The sequence below is a fragment of the Indicator indicator genome, chromosome Z, assembly GCF_027791375.1.
Source record: "Indicator indicator isolate 239-I01 chromosome Z, UM_Iind_1.1, whole genome shotgun sequence".
In the NCBI taxonomy this organism is placed as follows: domain Eukaryota; kingdom Metazoa; phylum Chordata; class Aves; order Piciformes; family Indicatoridae; genus Indicator; species Indicator indicator.
Genome location: NC_072053.1, coordinates 46,716,260 through 46,738,402, shown reverse-complemented (window position 1 = coordinate 46,738,402; position 22,143 = coordinate 46,716,260). Strand labels below are relative to the sequence as shown.

General features: G+C 39.1%; 1 protein-coding gene across 1 annotated transcript in view; it reads right to left on the bottom strand.

Annotated features, from left to right (window-relative positions):
* Positions 1-11,433: 11,433 nt before the first annotated feature.
* Positions 11,434-22,143, bottom strand: part of TRPM6 (transient receptor potential cation channel subfamily M member 6) — an 86,684-nt gene continuing 75,974 nt past the window's right edge. The window contains exons 34-39 of the mRNA XM_054397585.1: positions 20,460-20,746; positions 20,150-20,232; positions 19,410-19,615; positions 17,416-17,467; positions 12,186-12,292; positions 11,434-11,555 (exon numbers count right to left, since the gene is read on the bottom strand). Of these exons, the coding sequence (XP_054253560.1) occupies positions 11,434-11,555; positions 12,186-12,292; positions 17,416-17,467; positions 19,410-19,615; positions 20,150-20,232; positions 20,460-20,746 (857 nt within the window). The remainder of the gene's footprint in view (positions 11,556-12,185; positions 12,293-17,415; positions 17,468-19,409; positions 19,616-20,149; positions 20,233-20,459; positions 20,747-22,143) is intronic.

The window sequence follows — 22,143 nt, the reverse complement described above, 5'->3', positions numbered from 1 at the left end:
TCTTCCTCGTGCTTGAGTTAAGGATGTGGTAAGAAGGCTTCCTACCCTGGTACAGCCCCCAGATTATTAACCTTCCAGATAGGTAATGAAGACCTTGAAAAAGAAAGCTGAGGGCTATCAAAAGAGACTTCAGGGACATTGGTCAACCAGTCAAGGGAGTGGGAGCACAGGTAGTGTTCTTGTCTATCCTCCCAGTTACAGGGACCAACCCAGAAAGACTGAGGAGGTCTCACCAGATCAAGTCTTAAGGAGGTCTCACCAGATCAATTCTTGGCTTGGAGCCTGGTGCCTCCAACAGGATCTTGGGTTTTTTGACCATGAGTCACCTCACATGATGCCAGGTCTGCTGGATGCAGATGGGGTGCATCTCTCTCAAGGAGGGAGAAGGTTTATTTTGCAGGGGTTGGCTGGGCTCATTTATCAAGCTTTAAACTAGATTTGAAGGGGGAAAGAGGAAAAACCATGTTTGCTGGGAGCAAGCCTGGGATGTTTGTGAGGGTCTGATCAATGTCTGTAAATATCTGAGGGCTGGGTGTCAAGAGGGAGGAGACAGGCTCTTCTCAGTTGCCCCCTGTGATAGGATAAAGGGCAATGGATATAAACTACAACACAAGAGATTCCACCTCGATATGAGGAGGAAATTCTTCACTGTGAAGGTCACAGAGCCCTGGAATGGGGTCCTCAGAGAGGTTGTGGAGTCTCCTTCTCTGGAGACTTTTGAGACCCATTTGGATGCATTCCTGTGTGACCTGCATTAGATTCTGGCAGGGGGTTTGGACTCGGTGATCTCTGGAGGTCACTTCCAACTCCTAACATCCTGTGATCCTGTGATCCCATGATTAACCAAGTATATAACACATACAAGAGTTTGAGTTTCTAACAGGACTTGAAGCAGAAACTTTTCTTCCTGTCTATGTGAAAGCATAGCACACAATGCAAGAGACCTGGCAAAGCGTTCGGCACGTTGTGGGATGCAGAAGATGAAAACATTTCCATTTCTGATACAAAGCAAGGTAACAAACATGTTAGCATAAAGCTGGGGTGGTTTTCTTGGAAATATGGAATACTTTATTATATTATATACTGTGATTGTGCTGTTAATGTCCTTTCTGGTTGGTATCACCACTCATAGCTGAAATGTGTACAGGTTCCTTAGACTAATAATGAAGGAGCAGCAAAGGACAATATCTTTGCTTGATGCTGTTTGGGATTTTCTGTGGCTCCAGTCTATTACTGTAAGACCACTTTTACTCATGCAGAATCTGCAGTGGTGAGAAAAGTTTGTTTTAAAGTTGGTTAATCTCAAAATCAAAACAATTCAGAGAATCATGTAGGTCTCCAAGCAACGAGGGTCAGCTTCAGCTCACAAATGATGACCACTGAAGCCCATGCAGGCTGGATCACAGATTATCAGATTATCACAGATTAATCACTGCTGTGTGATTACAAGACTAAGAAGAAGACAACCTTAAGTGATCCTACTAAAATTACTCATGTTGCATTTACCTCTGAGGAATTTACCTGATGGAAAGCAATTCAGTGCTCTAAGAAAGAGGCACAGAATTTCACAGCAAATGCTTCCATCATTCAACATTAAATTAATTTTTTGTCTGCCTTGAAAGGAAAATTAGTATTAATACACTGAGATTTAGTCTGGATTCTGAAGGTGTATTAGACAAAAATATCGCAGGGATATTAAATACATAAATAATTCTGATAATCTTACGTTGTAGAATGAAGAGAATGTGATGCTTGTTTAAGAGACTACTGCATGTCATTGGGAGTTCAGTTGTCAGAATGAATGGCATTTTGAATTTTGTGAGTTCTGATAGTGCTCAAAAGTTATAGATCCAAATGGGTCTTACAGGAGAAGAAATCAGCAGGAAAGATTCAGAGAGAGGGTTAGATGGTTAAGTATACATTTTACCTGGACCCTAAAGTCTGGATTTAAATCCTGCCTCCAATAAGTCAATGGCAAAGTTGTGGGCTTCCTTCAGAGCCTGCTTTTTACTGAGAATTGTGTAAAAGTGATGTCTTTAAACGCATAGTGTAGTACTATGAATAACATTTTGAGAGTCTTCAGAAGACAGAATTATTGAGTTGGCAGTTGCATAGAGCTGGTAGAGCATGACCTCAGGAATTGCAGCTGCCTGGTCCAGCTTCCCAATTCATTTTCTTAGGAAGTCACTTGCAGACTATATGTCCCAGTCAGTAGAAACTTGAACTCAGGCCCAGGATGCTTTGGTGCTCAGCTCTCCTTAGGTAGCTGCCTCTGTTTACTATTCAGATGCCAATAAATTTCAATGTGCTGACCTAATTTGAAGCTCAACATTCAGACATGAGAGTTGCAGCATTAACTGAGATCATATCCTGCCACCACCTTGTGTAATGGAGCCAGGTGAGGTTAGCTATGGATGCAGACTATAGTTGGGTTACTGCACTGTTTTGCTACTAAGGATACTAGAGACCCATTTACTTCCTTATTCAGTGGATTCATATGAGGTAAATTACTCCCTCAATTATTCAGGGACAATGTGTATTTAAATACTATTGTACATCTGACACTTGGGATCAGAAGTCATGAGTCCAAAGCTCAATAATTGTCCCAATTTGTTACTCAGGACACTGGTTAAAATTAATAGTTACATTCAGTTTAGTTGAAATGAACTATCACTAGCCATCTTTATGGCAATCAAATGAAGTCCCACAAATGTTTCTCACTGGACCTTCTGAGGTCATCTGTGGCCAAGGCTGGAAGTCAATGGCAGCCTTAGTTTATGGCTCAATGGTCAATGAATATCAATTGCTAACCCAATTTGTTGAATCAGGACATCCAAATGTTAATGATACACAAGAAATATGTACAGAGCCCAAGCAGGGGCAATTACTGCCCTGTTTTCATAGGTAGACATACTGTTAAAACCACTTGCCCAGAACTTTTTAATTAGGTCAACATAATTTAACTGTTCCAAACTGTTTTTCAGATACAACAAATATCGAGCTATATATTCTTCTCAGGCATTATCTGAGATCATCTACTGAGCCACACTTTGGTAGTGGAGGTTAGTGAAGTTAAGCAAATGAAAAATTTCATGCTTAAAGATATATTCAGGTCAAATACTACCTCAATCTTCTGCTAAGGAGATCAGTAGAGATCAAATGCAGGTGAATTATGTTATCTGAGGTTCTCTCAAGTAACACACTGATACAGCTCTCTGCATGATTACCAGCAAAGGGCTGCAACTGTGGCATGTATTTTGCTCCTTTGGTCTAACAGAGATCAGTTCTGCCCACATCTGTATACACAATGGTTAGCTGCAGTCAAGCACAATCTTGAGCAAGTACCACATAAATGGAAAGGTACTGTCTTTTTTTGAATGAAGCTGTTACTTGAAGCCTGAGACCAGCATGTGATTCATGACCAGCATAAGCTCTGTTTCTGTTCTCCTCTTAAATACATTGCACAGAGGAGCTCAAATATCACACCAGTTTATCAGTCAATGGTTCTTTCAGTTTAAGTGCTGCAATGTTTTGTTGATCAGAAGTCACCTAAAGCAGAATGCTGTCCTCAGTTTGAAACACTGTGGTGGTTTGCAGAAAACAACTACCTTTCTGCTACTCAGAGGCTGTTTGAGGTCAGACCCAGCTCCAGCTTGCCTCGGATCCACAGGTCCCACACCCAGACACATGGCGTCAGCTGACACAACTGGGGAAATAGGGAAGCTGGGAACTGAGGTTATGTTAGAAAGTCTGTCAAAAATGAAGTAAAATTACAGACAGACAACCAGCACGATTGGACAAAGTGTGCTCTTAGCAAGTTAATGCAGGATAACACATTGCAATAAGTGTCTCATGCATGATCTATTTGACAGGCACAGACAGGCTGGGAAACAAGTGGGCCAGCAGGAACATTGTGGAGTGTGACAAAAGCAAATGCTACATCCTGCATATAGGATGGACTAACTCCATCCAGATGTAAAGGCTGAATGCCAGCTGGATGAAAAACAGCCATGCAGAAAAACACCTGATGTGGAAATAAAAGATCTATGGTTATACATTTTTAATAACCAAAAAATCTAACAGGAGTTAACAGAGTGCCTATGTGGTAAAAAAGGTATCAGTGCTCTCAGTGCATCAGCAGGGCTCTGTGATCTCTTTCCCTCACCTGTTAACTAGTTAAGCTGCATCTCCTCTGACGCAGCATAGCTGTAGTCTGGCATTGGATCACTGTGAAAAGAGCTGTGGGACAAAGGGCTTTACAGAGGACCTTGTCCTTTCTCTTGGGAGCTGAAAGCCTTCAGGGTTGCTTTTTTGCCTGTGCTTGGCCTCTCTACTTCATTGCTTGACATCAGACCTGCCTGATCACTGCAGCATAGCCTGGCCATCAGAGATACCAGCAGCAAGAAACATGTTAACAGGCAGCACTGATGGAAGCCAGCAAAAAATGTAGCCAGCGTCTTCTAACAGCAGCACAGCAAGATCTGCAGTGGACACAAGCTGAAACGAGGGAAATTACAGGATGCTTTGAAACGTCTTTTAAAGAAACAATTTAAAAAGCAACAGAAAAAATCAACAGTGATCAAATACTCCAATAAGGTGCTGAGAAAAGTTGTGAAATCTGCGTGAAAATTAACTGGGAAAGGGTATGAGCAGCAGGATCCAACTGTAGCTGCTTTGTGCAGAGAGTTGGGCTAGGCAAACTTCGGAGGATGCTGACAAATTGGGCTAATCTATGTCTATACAATTTGAGGACAGTCCTGGCTGTCATTTGCTCAATGGAGATCATCTGAGGTCAATGTGAGATGCAATCAGCAGCACAGTGGTCATTCAAGGTCAGCCAGTTTTTGTTGCCTGACCAGAGGTCATCTCAGGTCAACCTTAGAGCCCATTATCTATGCATAGAGTCATGTAAGGTCAATCACAATCCCTATTTCCTGCCTAGGAGGTCATTTAAACTTTAATTTAAGCCCAGTGAATTTCATGGGGGTAATCTGAGGTCTACCTTGGTATCAATTAAGGTGAAAACAGCCCACATGTGTTGTCCAGGGGTCATCATAGGTTAACTGGAGGTGCAACCAGTTGACAAAGAGTTCATTTGTGATCAGCAATGTACGACCTAGGAGTCATTTGAAGTGATCTTGAGATTTATTCAGTTTCCTAGATATCATTTCAGGCCAGATAGGTCTACTTTTGCAACCTGATGTCATTTGACATCAATAGAGAGACATATAGCTTTTAGAGGCTCACTTAAGACAAATCATAAGCTCTCATTTCCTTCTTAGAGATCATTTGAAATAACATTGGAGATACAGTTAGAGGTTCTAAATGCCATCTGAGATGAACACAGGTCATTTGTGATTAAATTAGAGTCAACTGACCTGCCCTTGTTCACTGAAGGTGATTTCTACCCAGGACAGTCATTGGAGGTTAACTTGAGGGCAAATTAAACTATTTGGGGTGGTGTTATCAATCATCATGAGACTCAGGTATATGCAAGGTGTTCTCTGAGATCAGCTAGGCTCATGTTTGGAGCCCAGAATCATCTGAGTTCAACTTAATGTACTGTTCCCTACAATGGGGTCCTTTAATTCAACACTGTTCTCATTCAGAGGAGGGCCCATCACTTAAGGTCAGCCTGAGATCCAATTAGAAGATCTCAGCCTGAGATTCAAGAAGAAGCCAAAGTTCATTTAAGGTCAACCAGAGAGCCTGTTAGGTCTCATGTGAGGTCAGTGAAGCTTTAGTTTGGTGCCCAGAGGTCATTTAAGGTGAATTTCAGACATATTTAATTCCTTGGTTTGTCATCTGAGGTCAACCTGATGCTCATTTTGTGTCAAGAGGTCATCAGAGGTGATTCACAGTCCTTTTGTACTGTCTGAGATCATCTGATTTCAATCTCAGATGGAACTCTCTCTGGAGGGTCGTCTGAAGTCAACCCTTATGCAACCCTCATGGTTGTATAGCACAGGTCAGTCCAGGTAAAGAAGCATTTTAATTACTTATGGGGATCACTTAAAGTCCTACTGGCAATTGTTTGAGCCCTAAGGCTGATCTAAGGTCAATACACTGATAAATTAATTGAAAGTGGTCATCAATAATGCTCTCATTTGATTCCTGGAGTCACAGATTCACAAATTGCATTGGGTTGGAAGGGGCCCTCAAAGGTTATCTTGTCCAACCACCCTGCAGTGAGCAGGGACACCTTCAACCAGATCAAGCTGCCCAAGGCCACATCAGGTGTGATCCTGAACGTCTCCAGGGATGGGACCCCAGCCACATCCCTGGTCAACCTGTTCCAGTGTCTTACCACCCTCACAGTAAAGAATTTCTTGCTAATATCCAGTCTAAATCTACCCTCCTCGAGCTTCAATCCATTCCCTCTCATCCTACCACAAGCCCTTGTGAAAAGTCCCCTCCTGGCTTTCTTGCAGGCTCCCTTCAGGTACTGGAAGGCCACTATAAGGTCTCCTCAGAGTCTTCTTTTCTCCAAGATGAATAGCCCCAACTCTCACAGCATGTCTCCACAGGGGAGATGATCCAACCCTCTTACCATCTTCATGGCCCTCCTCTGGATCTGCTCCAACAGTCTGATGTCCTTCTTATGCTAGGGGGCAACAGAACTGGATGCAGTATTTTAGGTGGATCTTGTAAGAGCAGAATAGAGAGGGAGAATCACCTCCCTTGTTCTGCTGGTCATACTTTTGATGCAGCAGGGGGTACTGCTGGCCTTCTGGGCTGCAAGCAGACATTGCCAGATCATGTTGACTTTTTCATCAACTGACCTTCCCAAGTCCTTCTCCTCAAGACCGCTCTCAAGCCACTCCTCTCCCAGCCTATATTTGTGCTTGGGATTGCCCCAGCTCAGGTGCCAGGACCTGGTCAAGTGACATCAGCTTTTGGTTTGATTCAGGATAAGTCTGAGTTTAATCTCAGCATTTATATTCCACTTACTTGTCATCTCAGCCAACAGCCATTCTTTGCACTGTGGAAGGTGACTATAAAAAGCTATACAAAGCTAGCTACTAAACCAAAGTGCTCTGCAGAGGTTATATGAAACTGACTAAGCATCTCTTTTCCTGAGTAGAATATTACAGTCTGACTAAATTTCACTCTCCAGTGTACTGTGAGGTTAAAGCTCACTCTTGATTTCATGGAGTGGTGTATCCTCATCCATGTATCCTCATTCATGTGACATGACAGTTTGCTACTCAGACATTTTCAGAGGTCAGGTAATACTTCAAATTCCACAGCAGGGGTGAAATGAGGAAGCATCTTTTTGTTTCATCATCAGGTGAGACACTTTCCTGGTGAACCTAGGCCACCTGGGATGCATGACACACACAAATGCTGTGTTTTAGTAGAGCCTACCTCATGCTACAGACCACAGAAACAAGATGCCATTGGCTGTATCTCTGTAGCATGAGAGTTTAGTCAGGAAAAACAGGAGGAGAAAGGCTCAGGTGTCAGAGACTGCTGTATCTCAACCTCCTTTCCTCTTCCTCCTCTCCATCCTCTCCCATCTGTTTGTTCACCTCCTCCCCCATTTTGCAAGCCGTGGCTCTGCTGGACTGCTTGCACACTGTCAAAATCCAAATTATTTGTTCAATGACAGCCTGAGAAATTGAAAGTTTTAGCCACCTACCTAAATTCCTGACACAAAGAGCACACCCAGATACTCTTAAAGCAACAAATTACTGCTTTTCTGCAGGACGTTTCTTGATTTTTCTTCTTTAATCTTTAGCACACTGTCATAACAGCAGCAGCATGTAGATTGACCCATTCTATTTTAAAAGACTAGTTTATTTGCTCTGTCCCTTCAAATAGAACTGATTCCAGGTAGGAAAATTACAGAGCATCACAGCTGTTTACACACTCTTCAATATCATAGAGGAAAGTAAATTTTGTTTGGTATTCATTTGAAATTCTTCTTCTCAGCAAAAGTTACCACAAATTAGGACATCAAACTTTCTCCTGGAATAATTAGAGATACAACAAATACAGTTTAAAAAAAGTTGAAAAGTAGTAACAGATCTTGTAAAAGGTCTAACAACAAGGAAAAGTGATGACAATTCTGGTGTGATCACAGCTAATGTGAAGGCCTGGATTTCTCCAGATTGACTTCTTTTTATTTCAAAGACCACGTTTCCAAGCCAAAAGTGAGGGCCACCAACATCCTAAGAACAGATAAAAGGTAGCTGATGTAACCCATTTGACAATGAAGTCAATGGAAAGCCATCAGTCTCTATCGGCAGCTAGTTCACACCAGTGGCTGTCCTGACTTTCCACATCACAGATCTAGAATTAGAGTAAAAAATCAGGCTGTCATAATAAGGTGATAATATTTATTTTTGTAAATACATAATGTTGATTTGGTTTACTAAGTACCAAGTTTTCTAAGGATTGAGCATGCATCTCAACTCAAAAAAAAAAAAAAGTTATTTAACATCTAATAAATAAAACATCTAATAAACTATCTACATTCTGCTTCTGTAAAGAGAAATTTTTACGTATAGGCAGATGAAGAAATATTCTTTCTGCAAGCATACTGACCATAAGAATAGAAAATAATGCCACTACACCATGAAAACAAGAGCTGGAAACCACACAATAAATACAGCTTTAAGAACTGTTTATTATCTTGAGATTAGAAATAAAAATAACTGCATTATTTTCTTACTTTCACCTGTTTCTCCTACTGCTTGAAAACATATTATTTCTTTCTACACACACCAATAACAGAAACATTTTGAAAATGTGCTTTTATTCTTTTGAAGCAGAATGAAAGATTGCCAAAATCACAATACAAATTCATTTCTAGAAAATACATATATAATATCCCCTCTATATTTGTTGTACTAACAATAAATGCACAACTATGAAAAAAAAAATTAAAAAACCTTCCTGAGAATGAAGTTTGCAATTTCTGAATATTTTTTCACATTTAATCTACATCTCCAGTGCTGTACCTGCCAGAAACACATTTTACTTTAAGTAACCTCCACTGAATTCTTAAGTATGCTTCTCTTAAACTCAGATTAAAATGTGAGTTTATAAATACTTTAGTTTCAATTATCAGGGTTTTTTTTGTTTGTTTGTTTTTCTTAACTTTACTGACTGACTTACTAGAGTAAAGTAATCAGGACTTCTTTTTGTCTGTTTGGTTTGGTTGGTTGGTTGGTTGGGGATGTTTTTGTGAATTCACCAGAAAATTAAAATAAACTCCTGTATGTGCTTTCAAGCAAAAACAAACATTGAAAGTAATAATCAGAAATCCCTACAGTTGAACACGCAAGATTTCCACTTCCACACTAGTGGTCAAGCGGGTAGAAGAAGAACTCTGTCTAGCATAGGTTTTATTCCACATGCACCATAGTTCTGGTGTGGGACGTACTGCTGTCCCCATTAAAGATTGATGGGTTTTTCTCATGTTTTCAGTGGGCATGAGCTTCAATTTCTGGTCAGTATTTAGACATCAAAAGATAATTTAAAGAATTTACAAAATTTGTGTTAAGAAAGACAGCAACGACTCAAAAGAATTTTTTTTTTTTAAATCACATTATTTTCATTCTAAAGTATTACTGAATTTGGAGGGGAAGGTCCTTAGCTAAAGACCCCAATTTACCATTTATGACACATGAATAAGCCCTGCAAAAAAAAAAAAAAATGGTGGGGCAAAATTAATTAACCAGCAGAATCACTAGAATTTTTCAATTCACTGTCTCCATGCATGGAAAAATAATAATGTTAAGATACAAGTACATAGTGGAATAGTTTTGAATGTCTCCTTTTCTTGTTTCATCACATTAGTACTTCAGACTGATCAAAAGTATCAAATATTTTATATCAACTATTTTTAACACAGATTAGTATCCTGCAGGGATCCCCCCAAATGTGAAAGGAAGGTAATATGTACCATAATGGATATTAACAAGAAGGAATTTGATGAATCTGCACTGAGCTGTATACCAGAAGAATTCTCCCAAGTATCACTATGAATGCAGAAGCCACTCAGTCCTGAAGGTAACAGGAGAATTGTCAAGTATAGATCATCTTAAGTATAACTTATGCACATCTTCAAAAATTAAAAAGAAGTAAAAGGAGCTCAGGCTCAGCTTGGTGCAGAGAGTTCATTTGCTTGTGTCCAGTATGTATGTGTTTAGAATTTAAGCCAACAAATGAGGAAAACAACACTATCAGAGCATAACCTAAATATACCCCTTACACATTAAAATTTACTACTAGCTCTAGTGGAAATACAATTTTGTTTCTTAATCAAATATGTATTTTTCTTCTGGCTTACATTTCATTGTCTAATAATTCTGCTCACTACAAAAGAACAAAGTTTAATGACAGATGTGATCTGTGATACAACACTTGTTGTATTAGAGATATTATTTCTGCTGAGCACTTAATTTCAATCTTTATTAAAAAATATACCACAGTGCACATTATATTTGTGTTTTGTGACCTTCTTCTGAAATCCAAAGACATCAACAGAAATAGATGCAGATGCTGCAAAAGCATACATATAATTGTACCAGTTAAACAGTGCAGCCTGACATTGACAACAAGAAATCAAGTACCAAACAGAACATACAATTAGTTGTGACTTCTAAAATCTTTGTTTCCAATTGCAACTTTTAAACTTTCTGAAGCTAAATATTTCAAAGTAAGGCAGGTCTTGGTTAAAAGTTGGATTTTTGTTTGTATTAAAGTTCACAGATGTATCGATTTCATCATCCCAAAATGAGGAATGTCTACGATGTTTGTAGGCCAAATAATCTAACCCTTCATTGTTCAGCCAGTTCTTGGTATGTGAAAAAATACCAAGGTGAAGCTCTCATAACATTTTTTCAGTCTACTTGATGTACCAGTGACTATTGTTTAAATGCTACTTCATTATTCATACATTCTGTGTTTGCCTCTGCATCAAAATCAAGAATAAAGAAAAAAGTAACATTTCTGCAATTTCCTGGAAAAGCGAGCATGCAGCTGAGCGGGCTCTGCCTCTGAAAATGAATCGTTTTCATGTGTGTGTACATTTAGGTGACTAAAGAGCAGAGAGAGAAACAAATTGCTCTCCTTTGGAAATACACTTGTTGCAGTGATTTTTCTCAAGAAAGAAGAGTTTGGAACCATAATCCACATTAAAAAAAAAAAAAAAAAGGAAGAAGCAGCACTGATGGGACAGTTTATACAGTAAAAGAGTGACCTGCTCCTATCATTCACTGAACTGTATGAGAAAGATCAGCACAGGAGCACAGAAGGAAAGCAAATAAAGGCAAAGTGTTTTATTTCTTGCCTATAGAATCTGTCAAAGGCAGATGCTGCACTCAGACACTTGCATTTTGTTCTTTCAGACTGACCCACGGCTCTGATGAAAGGAATGTTTTCAGGCATGTAAACACATAGGCTCTGCTCACAGTCGCTGCTTCACAGCTGTGTGTCATACTCCGAAAGCTCATCTGTATCATCAGCTCCTCTGGTGCTCGTCTCCATTTCTGTTTTGAAGACTGGACTGACCCTTTCCAGTGTGCAGTCACTTCGTCTCAAATCTACCGCAAGAAAATAATTTCAATAACGCAGCTAAGTGTTTGGCAAGCACCCCAGGCAGTGTCCAATCCAGAGACTGGTGGCAGTCTATTAGCTGTTTCCAGAAGGAAATCAGCAGTGGGTCAAATCAGAGCTGGATGGCTAAGAACCCTGGAGGGACTCAAAATGGTGTGAGCTGATATGAACCTTCCCTGACTGTATTCATTCAGCTCATTTTCCCCTTTATTATCTCTAGCTGCCACAGACACACAAAACTAATAACACTGTTTCAGAATAAAAGAGCAATTATTACTCCATGCAGGCCCTGGAAGGAAGGGCACTCTCACTACAAGTTTGGGATCCTCATTACAAGAAAGACATTGAAGTACTGGAGAGAGTCCAGAGAAGGGCAACGAAGCTGGTAAAGGCTCTAGAGAACAAGTCTTACAGGGTGCAGTTGAGGGAACTGGGGCTTAGTCTGGAGAAAAAGAGGCTGAGGGGAGACCTCCCTGCTCTCTACAACTATCTGAAAGCAGGTCATAGAGAGGTGAGGGGTGGTCTTTTCTCCCTAGTAACAAGTGACAGGATGAGAGGAAATGGTCTTAAGTTGTACCAGGGAAGGTTTAGATTTGATATCGGAATATTTTTCATACCAGGAAGTTTCAGCCTCCTGCAGCAAGAGTTACAACGATGTTTTGTGATGAAGTTTCTTATTGCACCTTCTCCTAGGTTTGCTGGTCCAAATACCATCTTTCCAGATCTAAAAGAAATATTATTAAATAACCAATTAACTCAAAATAAAGCAATTGTAGAGGTGAGAGATGATGAAGTTTTTAACTTTTTAAATCAGAGAAAAGTTAGTCCATGGTATGAAGATACTCCAAGCTTAGCATACCTCACAGGTTTCTTAGCTCTGGGACAAAAAAACCTGCCAGTTCTGGTAATTAGCCTACATATACCCCACACTGCTTTTTTTTCTGGCTGCAACTCAGAAGTGCTCTAATGGGATACAGACAGACCCAGCAGTTGCTACTAAAACGCTGAAAGGAATTTGGGCATAGTGACATTTAGACAACATATGCCAGAATCTGATAACTCTATAGCAGCCATTGCTCATTCTCATCAAGCAAATGGTTTGGTTCCAGTTTTGATGGCACAAGCTCTGGGAACAAACCAGAGCTAGCAAGGATTTACTTTTATTTTATTTAAGAACCAAAAGCCAAAAGCGAGCTGAGTGCTACTCACATCAATATGCAGCAGAAGAAAACAACAACAACAAAAAAGTACAGTGCTGAAATTTACTGGCTTCATCCTGTGCTCATTTTCATGTGTCTGCATGCTGTCCAATTCAGCAATGTTACAACAGGATCCATTTGTAGAAGTGCATTGCATATTCTGAATGAAGCTGACACAATTACAAATAGAAGCAAGCTATATCCACACATGCATTGTAAGTACCATATAATTGTAACAGATTCTTAATGCACTTCAAAAGATCAGCATTCATTAATTTTAAAATTGCTCAAAAATTATTCTCAAGAATTTAACTGACATTCTAGGTATCACAGAACACAGCACACAAGAAACACTTCCAAAGAAACTTTGTGAATGCTAGCATTTTATTTTAATGGAATGCAGAGTGAAGACAACACATTTTAAATCTGAAATCAATTACAGCTCAGACAAGCTATGGAAAAAGATTTTAACTCTCTCAAATCTATCTGTAATCCATATTAAAAAAAATATGCTCTCTTTAAACAAAAAAAAAAAAGTTTTCAGATAAGACACTCTCCCCTTTCACACAGGAGGAAAACAATGACTAGCCAAAACTACTATAGAAAACTTAGTTTCTCTCCGATTTCTGGCAGACACTAAAGATTATTTGTCTTTGGGATCATCTGACAGACTCATCTAATCAGCCTTTACTGCAAATTAGTACATCAAACAAGGCAACTGAAATACTATTTAAATGCCATCTTTACACCTTAAATCCTGCATGATGCTGTATAGCCATTTCCATCCCTTGGTATAATCTAGCAAAATACAAGAATAGAAAATATCTGCTTGGGCAGGCATAAAAAATTGGGAACACAGTCACTAACTCCAAGGCAACAGAACCACTCTGATACTTCCTCTGATCTAACTGCTATTCCATGAAAAGTGCAGTAAATAGCACAAGACAGACTGGTAATTTCCTTGCATTGTTAGGCAATAACAGGAATACTGTCTGCAACATATATGAAGTAATCCTTTCTCTCTATCCGTCACTGGCAATGGTTTAAGAAGAATACCACATTTAGATTTGGGAAAAAGTATTTCAAGAATAATGAGAAAAATTGAGAAAATTACAAGAACGACCAGCAGTCTAGAAAACATTACATACATGAAAATATTAGGGGGCAGACTAGAAGGTAAATAAATTAGAAGATGGTGACTGTCTCTGAGTTTGTAGAATTTTTTGCTTCTGTCAGCAGTAGACAGGACCAGAAAATAAGGTTTCAAGAAGAAAATCAGGAAAAATATTTCAGATAGTGACAACAGCAAGGTATCAAAACCAGATGCTCTGGGAAGCTTTTAAGGTCATTTTTGGAAGACCTTAAAATTTGTCCCTAAAAGATGTGCATAGGAAAGAATTACCTGGTGCAAAAGAAGAACCAGTGAACTCTTTGGGTCCCTTCTAATGCTAAAAAATGTTTAAATTTTGCCTCCAAGAACCTGAAAGCCCAGCATTCCTATTTCCCATACAAGTGCATTAATGTGAGCTAATGGACTTTAAAAAATCAAAACATGTTCCTTTCTTTGTAAAAAACCTTACCTAATATTTTTACTCCAGATTGTATCAAAGTGGCCCTGACCAGCAGGCAGGCAACACAGACTGTGATGATGCAAAAAAGTACTGCTTATGGTCCAGAGCTACAAAAGGTTAAATCACACAATATGACATTTCCAAGGCTTTACTGATGGAAGGCAGTTCAGTTTCTACAGCACAGAAACAGTAGTTTCATGCAGATATTTTGTCTAATGACAGCAATTCAACTATAAATTGTTTGGCTGGAATTGTATAGCTGGGTAAAATTGAATAGATTTGTTCTTCAAAACACATGCTCATGAGCAGCTTCAGAGAACAAAGCATCTACTCTTCAGCCCCTCACTATAGGCTTGAGAGCTTTTAAAGGGGAGTAGGAGACCTAGGAGACCTAGCACCTCTGACTCTTCCTTTTCACATTTGCAAAGAGATTTTTGATGGTTAGCACTGTTTTTCTCACCTCTCGCAGAATAATGCCGAATGCATTGGTTCTTTCTAACTTGAAACTCAGCCCACTATTTTCCTTGTGCCTGAGTATGCACTGCAGACACTCTGTACCTAGTGTCTGTGAGAGATTTATGCACACATATTTTGTTGTGGATTTGGCAAGCAATACACACTAAACAGAGCATCCAGAGCACTGTTTTTAAGGCAATTCTTCCCAACATTTGGCTGGTATGGTAGTCTGCAGTGACTGTACTGCATCATGAGCTTGCTCCTGTACCTTGATTACTTCTGCTTATGAAGGAAATCTTTTCATTAACATTATTCATTCATTATTCACTTTATCTCTTCATACATCCTACACAGTGCACATGGCCAGATCTTCAACTGATGTTAGGCATCTATGAACTTACACCAATTTCCATCAGCTTAGGATCTGAGATGTCACAGGATAAGGCATACTTTCCAAACAGTTCCTTTATTGGTACTGTGTGTAAAACCAAGACACATGCACTATCACAGAGCAAGAGGTTACTTTTTGTCATTACAAAGTCCATTTCAAGGCAGTATGGAGGATGCATGAAAGAAAAGACTGATTATAAGATAGTGACGTGAGCTACTGAATCTGTGGAATTAAAGAAGCAAAACATAAATAATCTGCTATAAGTAGTGCTAACACTTGAATCAGCTTCATCAGTCACATGCTATCTATTTTCTCTCAGGCTTTTAAGAGAATGTGAGCTCAAAGCAACTTTTGGGACAGTGCACAGGTTTTGAGTAAGTATTTTACCTAAAAGTGAAAAGTTAAAATGGTTCTTGCTACTGCCAAAAATGTTTCTTTCGTGAGTAAATTAAGGTTAGAGCAGAGATAGTGCTTTTACATTATTATTGTTATTACTATTTTAGAAATTGTTTTTCAGAACTGAGTATCTGCTGGTTGCTTACAGAATCCATCCATGGTTTCACTGCCTTACTCCTTTAAATCCCCGAATCAAAAACAATATAGTTTCACAACCTGCTGTTCTGAACATAAGAAAATCAAGTTGGTTTTGAATAATTAATAAATACCTACTCTTTAACTAGGACTTGACTGTTTTGCAGATGATAAAAAAATAACAAAAAAGTTCTTAAAGTAAGATCTGTGTGATCAAATTTTAGTAAATATGACAAAATTATTTAACAGCAAAGGACTAATAAACATATGCTCCAAGATAATGTAGATAAAGAGTACTCTTATTTTAAAGAGCATAAGCCATGTTGCCATGTATAGTACTGTGGTCAAAGATTGGCCACAGTCTCCAGTAATAACTATAACAGTTTATGCTACAGCTGATTAAAAAAATTCCCTTGAACAGCAGCAAACCAGACTTTTATACACCTGCAGCAATACCTTAAAATGTTTTGCTAAAATCTAGTAAACAACTACACGATTGACATCTCTGTCTCTCTATCCTGCTATCCTTGTGCTTATGTCACAGTCCTATGACCTACTTAGGGCAAAGACTTCATCACTTTGAAGTGCTCAGCATAATTTTGATGTTGTTTGCAAAATAAATATATGGCAAATACATCTACACTCATAATTCAGCATTCATACAATGTTAATACAGTCATTTATTACTAATCTTCTTAATGAAATATTAACAATGATCCCAGGACCTTATAAGTACCTGCTTCCAAAACTACCTTTTCTCAGGTCTAGACAAGCCATTTGATATTTCTATGGTTAACCACCCTTCGTATTATATCAAGATCACTCATACTTATAGCTTCCTTCCTTCCAAACATGAGACAGTCTTTTGAGATAACATGAGCCAAAAAAAAAGGAAGCCAATTTGAGGTCAAGACAATGGAGATGCCTGGATGCCAGGGCACAGCTGGACAGACATAGGAGAATTTTCCAGACAATAGGATCCTGTAGGAGAGCAACTATCAACACCATTCCTTCTCTCACTACAGCAAATACCATCAGGAAACAAGACTGCAGGATGGGAAAATGGCCATGGTTCTGATTTTGGATTTTGATGCATGAAAGCAGACTGCTACTTCTATGTAGTCTTTCTAGTTTTCCAACTTTTCATAGATGAGCTCTGAGATTGTAAAATGCAGTATGCTTAAACACACCCCTAGGACCTATCAGAAAGATGAAATATCCAGAGGTCCTCTCCTTATCCTTCTTAAGCCCAATGGCTCATATGACTCATAGTCCATGAAAACAGTGCTCCATGAGGCAGGAGAACCTGGTCTGACATGTTTAAGTTATTGGTGACCTCCTTCGGTACAATTTTGTGAAGAGACTTACAGGATCTTCTATCTCCCATTCCTGGTCTCTGCATAGCCCTGGAAAACTGCTGTGCTCCCAGCACAGCAACACAGCAACACAGACTCTCCCCACCTTTCCATCATTCGCCACATGTTGGGAGCTATGACACTTACAGAACCCAAGCCCACAGCCCTCCAAAACACAGTACAGGATGTCGTTTTTCCATTGCCATAATACCTTAATTTAACCCAAACATCACGTGAAAAATAATTAAAATTTTCAAACAAAACATAAAAAAAAATAACCTAAGTATATGGACTATTTGCAGAATATCTGGAGTGAATTATAATTACATCAGAAAGAAACCTACTTTTTGTCTTCAGGTTTGATCACAGATGGATCTGTAAGATTTTCCCCAACACCTAGAACAAAATCAACAGTGTGTGTTACAAAGACAGGCAGTTACAATTTCATAATCTGGCACTTAAAAAATAATTAACTTTCTTTGAAGATCATAAAGTATCATAGTTAAAGTGGTTGTGAGTCAAAAAGAAAATGTTTGGAGTATAAAAATCTGTTAAGTATTGGCAAATTATACTGCAGAGTTCTTATTAGAGTCTTGACTTCATCTGCTTTGAAGTCTGTTTCTATGTAGACAGAAAGCTTATGCAAATGCACTGAATATTTTGCAGAAATTCAACTACGAAAAATGTGACCAACCATAAGACTGCTATTGAAACTGGTTTAAAGATATGGATCTTACTGATATCAACAGAACTACCCTCAAATGCATGTTCTTTTCAAGGTAACAAACTCAACAAGCCACAACTGCATGATTTGCAAATGCTTAGGTGTGTTATCTCCTTTTTCTTCTGGGCAGTCATGGGTACATACTAAACAAATAACTTCATTATGATACCTGAATTCTGATACCTATGTTGCCATTTTCCCCAAATTAATGTTGTGCTACCATTGTACCAAAAAGTTCTTTTTTTTTAATATCTGAGGAAATTGTTGCACTTTCATACAAAGGAAAAAAAATCTATGCCCATATGATATGCAACTTATGCAACTATTTTTGTTTCAATAGGCCACTGATCATAAATACATGTTCTGCAAACTAAACCAGTAGAATATAGAAATGCCTTATTGTGACTGAAATACCCCCAAACTGCAATGCTCCTCAATGAAGATCATTTTGCTTGATGTAAATTAGACAATATGTGGTGTGTATGCATGTGGAGCTGGTGCTGGTATTACACAGTAGATTGTGATATAGATGAATCCTATCTGAACAAGAGGAGCAGACCTTGCACTTTTCCAGAACTCCAGAACTCCAGATTAGGTAACAAGACAAATACAAGTCCAAAATTAAAGCAGATTTCAGACTGTTTGAAACAGTACTAAAGCTCTGGTCTTGATGGGGTTTACACAGATGGTTAAAACTCTCCATCTTTGAGCCAACACAGTTGGTCTAGAACTGTCAAGAGTTGTACAATAAACCCAAGCAAACTTCAGACAAATTCTCATAGGTGATGGTGAAAACAATCTTATTCTCTCTGTATTTTTTTTCTCATGTGCAGCTAAACCAAATGAAGGCAAGGATGGAATCATCGGTCTATTTTGTACAATAAGCATGCATTTTTTTTTTATTCACAACTTCTGAATACTGTAAAATGTAAATATGTTAAGTCTCTGTCTATTCATACACATTTCCCTTGACAGAAATGACAAACAATAGTATTTATACCGTTTGATGAGCATCTTCTGAACACTGTCAGCCATATTATCTCTTTAAAATTCACCATGTTACTACTTGCACATGTACAATAAAGTGATCACATGCTCTTTAAAGGAGTAACCAGGCTTTGTGAACAGCATTCTGGCTTGCAACTTATATCAACTGCTTACAGATTTATTAATATGAAAAATAAAGAAATACAGATGGCAGTTCACATTCTTCTGACAGGTATGCCCATACATAAAATGTGCATTTTTACATAGGTACCCTTAAATCTCTGTATTATTCATATATCTTAATAAAAATAAAAATACCTTAACTGTGGAGTGCATTTTTGGAGCTGGCTGAAATGTTCCCGCACACTTCATCTGCCTGCTCTTTTGCCCGTTCAGACTAGATGTATTTGAAGTAAAACTCTTTTCCCATTATACCTACATTAACCTATGATTAATCTATAACCTGATGATTTCTGTGGACACTCATTTATCAGTGCAGAGCTTTCTTGAGCTTTGCCAATATGTAAATGAGAACAGAATTCAATACTGAGGAATGAGTATTGAATTCTCTTTTGAGATAATTTTTTCTCATTGGGTTTCAAACAGTGATTCCATGCTAGCAGTCACCTTGCAAATCCAGGACAAGGAGCTCCCCACGGGTGTACACATAGGTCCAGTGAGAGAAGGCTAGCATCAGTTCTTCAAGCAAGCTGCCGGGAATAATCTCATCTCCATTGTTGTTGTTGTACTTCCGAAACTCACCAGTCATGTACTTCTCAATGGTCAGCCACTGGTTCGCTGAATGGCAGTAGATAAGGAAAACTTCCAGGAACCTGTAGATAAAAATGTTGTCTGTCAGCAGCCAGCAGGGTAATGAACATCCTCATAGTCAGTACACAGTCTTAGGCAAAGCAGATACAACAAAAGGAGGACACACCTTCCTTAGCTTCAGCATTTAAACAGCAGGAGGTAGCATATGGAAGACAACACACAGGCATTCTTGGTTCCTTAATTCTTGAAACAAAGCACTTGATCAGAAAGTATAACTTATGGACAAACAACATAATCTGATTTACTCCAGCCCACTCTAAATGAACTGCATCAGATTGTCTTACATTAGTTGCACATAAGGCAACTCTTACTTGAGTCTAAGGAACAGCATTATGAAGAGGTCTGTTTTGCTATCACAGTAGCCATAAAGACAAAGTTCAGGAATGCATACCCTTCCTCTCTAAAAATTAACTATCATTAGACTGTCTAAGCAGCAGCTATTTCAACCCACTATAGAAAAGAAGACTGTACTTGACCTGGGACACAGCTGAAAAGTGAAACATTTGGCACCTAATACTTAAAGGCAGTGGGTTTACCTTGGAGTATAGGGGATAGTATGAGGCTTCACTTGATTGAAGGTATAGATTAACTTCTGCGCAGCCCTTTGCTGTTGGATCTCCTGAAGAAATTAATGTTACAAAGATCACTTTCATTTTCATGAAGAGATATTTTATGAATGTCAAAACAAATATACACACTGTTTATAATATAATGAGAGGCATACCTTCCTCAAAACCTTTTTCCTTTCCAAAAGATAACATCAAACCACACATCAACCATGCTGAAGACACATGTATGGAATGTAACATTTGAGGTACATCAGGGTGCCTTCAGATTTGTACTCACCCTCAGGCAAAGATGTAACACTGCGCCATCATGAAAGATCTTTTGCCAAGTCTGAATGACCTCTGGCAGAAAAGACTTCACAATAAATACTTGTCCCAGCTTTAGCACATCATTCTCGGACCAAGTACAAATGACCTTCATGGCCCTTCGTAGACCACCGTCCATCTCTTCCCGTGACAAGACCTGGATCATTGCAGCCATACCACGCTGGGACCAGGAAGACATGCTTTTATCCAGGTTCATAGGTGAACTTTCTTCTAGACGATAGACTGTGACTTCCTCTCCAGCTTAGATAAAAGGAATTTTTGTTAGCAGAAGTCAACCATTTACACACTCTTTTAAGCCACACTTTAAAAGAGAGCATTTTTGTCGTTACTCTTCATCTGTGCGAAAACTTCCCCAGCCTAAACTTAACCTATTTAGTAAACCAATCTCATTTGGCAAGTTTTTTAAATACTTAAAAATCACTGAGCTTTCAAAGTATATATTTTTACAGGGCTACCATTTCGTCTCATGTATGAATTTTAAGTATCCTTAGTGTGGCTCCCTTTGTTTATGCACTTATGCAGTAGGGTGATTTTCAACAAGACTTGTTTTAAATTAATCAAGATCCATGGAACATTTGCAGTATTTTCCACATAACTCTGCTTAATAAAAACAAAACAAACAAACAAAAGGCCCTGAATAAACAAGGCAAACACACACACACACAACTTACAATTGTTATAAAACACAAAATTAAAGGGCTGCAGAGCGCCACCTTTTTTACACAGACTACCAATCTGTTTCAGAAGTGGTGACTTGGTCATGATGAGCTAGGGAAATTAGACTGTAAAGGACATGACCGTCTTTGGAGAAGGAATCCTGGGAGAACAAGCTAAAGCAAATTAGCAGCAGCTCATGTCCTGGATGGGCATACACTTCACTGGGTGAAAAACTGGCAAGATGGCCTGGCCCAAAAAGTTCTGGTGAAGGAAGTTAAATTCAGTTTGCAGCCAGTCACAATTGCGGATGCCCAGAGCTCACTATTGGGTCCGGTTCTGTTACATCAATGATCTGCATGAAGGAATTGAGCACGTCTCAGTAAGTTTGCAAAGGACACCAGTTTGGGTGGGCACGTTGATCTTCGGCTTGAGGGTAGGAAGACCATGCAGAGAGATCTGGACAGTCTGGGTGAACGGGCTGAAGTCAATTTTATGGTTTAACGAAGTCAAGTGTCAGGTACCGCTCTTGGGTTACAACCGCCACATGCAAGGCTTCAGGCTTGGGGTAGAATGTCTGGGAAGTTGCTCAGTGGAAAAGGACCTGGGGGTGCTGGTTGACAGCCAGCTGAACATGAGCCAGCAGTGTGCCCAGGTGGCCAAGAAAGCCAACAGCATCCTGGCTTGTATCAGGAACAGTGTGACCAGTAGGAATAGGGAGGTGATCATGCGCCTGTACTCAGCACTGATGAGACCACACCTCAAATACTGTGCTCAGTTTTGGGCCCCTTACTACAAGAAAGACATTGAGTTGCTGGAGAATGTCCAGAGAAGGGTCTAAAGAACAAATCTTATAAGGAGCAGCTGAGAGAACTGGGATTGCTTAGTCTAAAGAAGAGGATGCAGCAGGCAGACCTCTTTGCTCTCTACAACTGGTTTTCTGTAACCATCATTTTGAACAGGAAAGTGGACCCTTTTTTTTA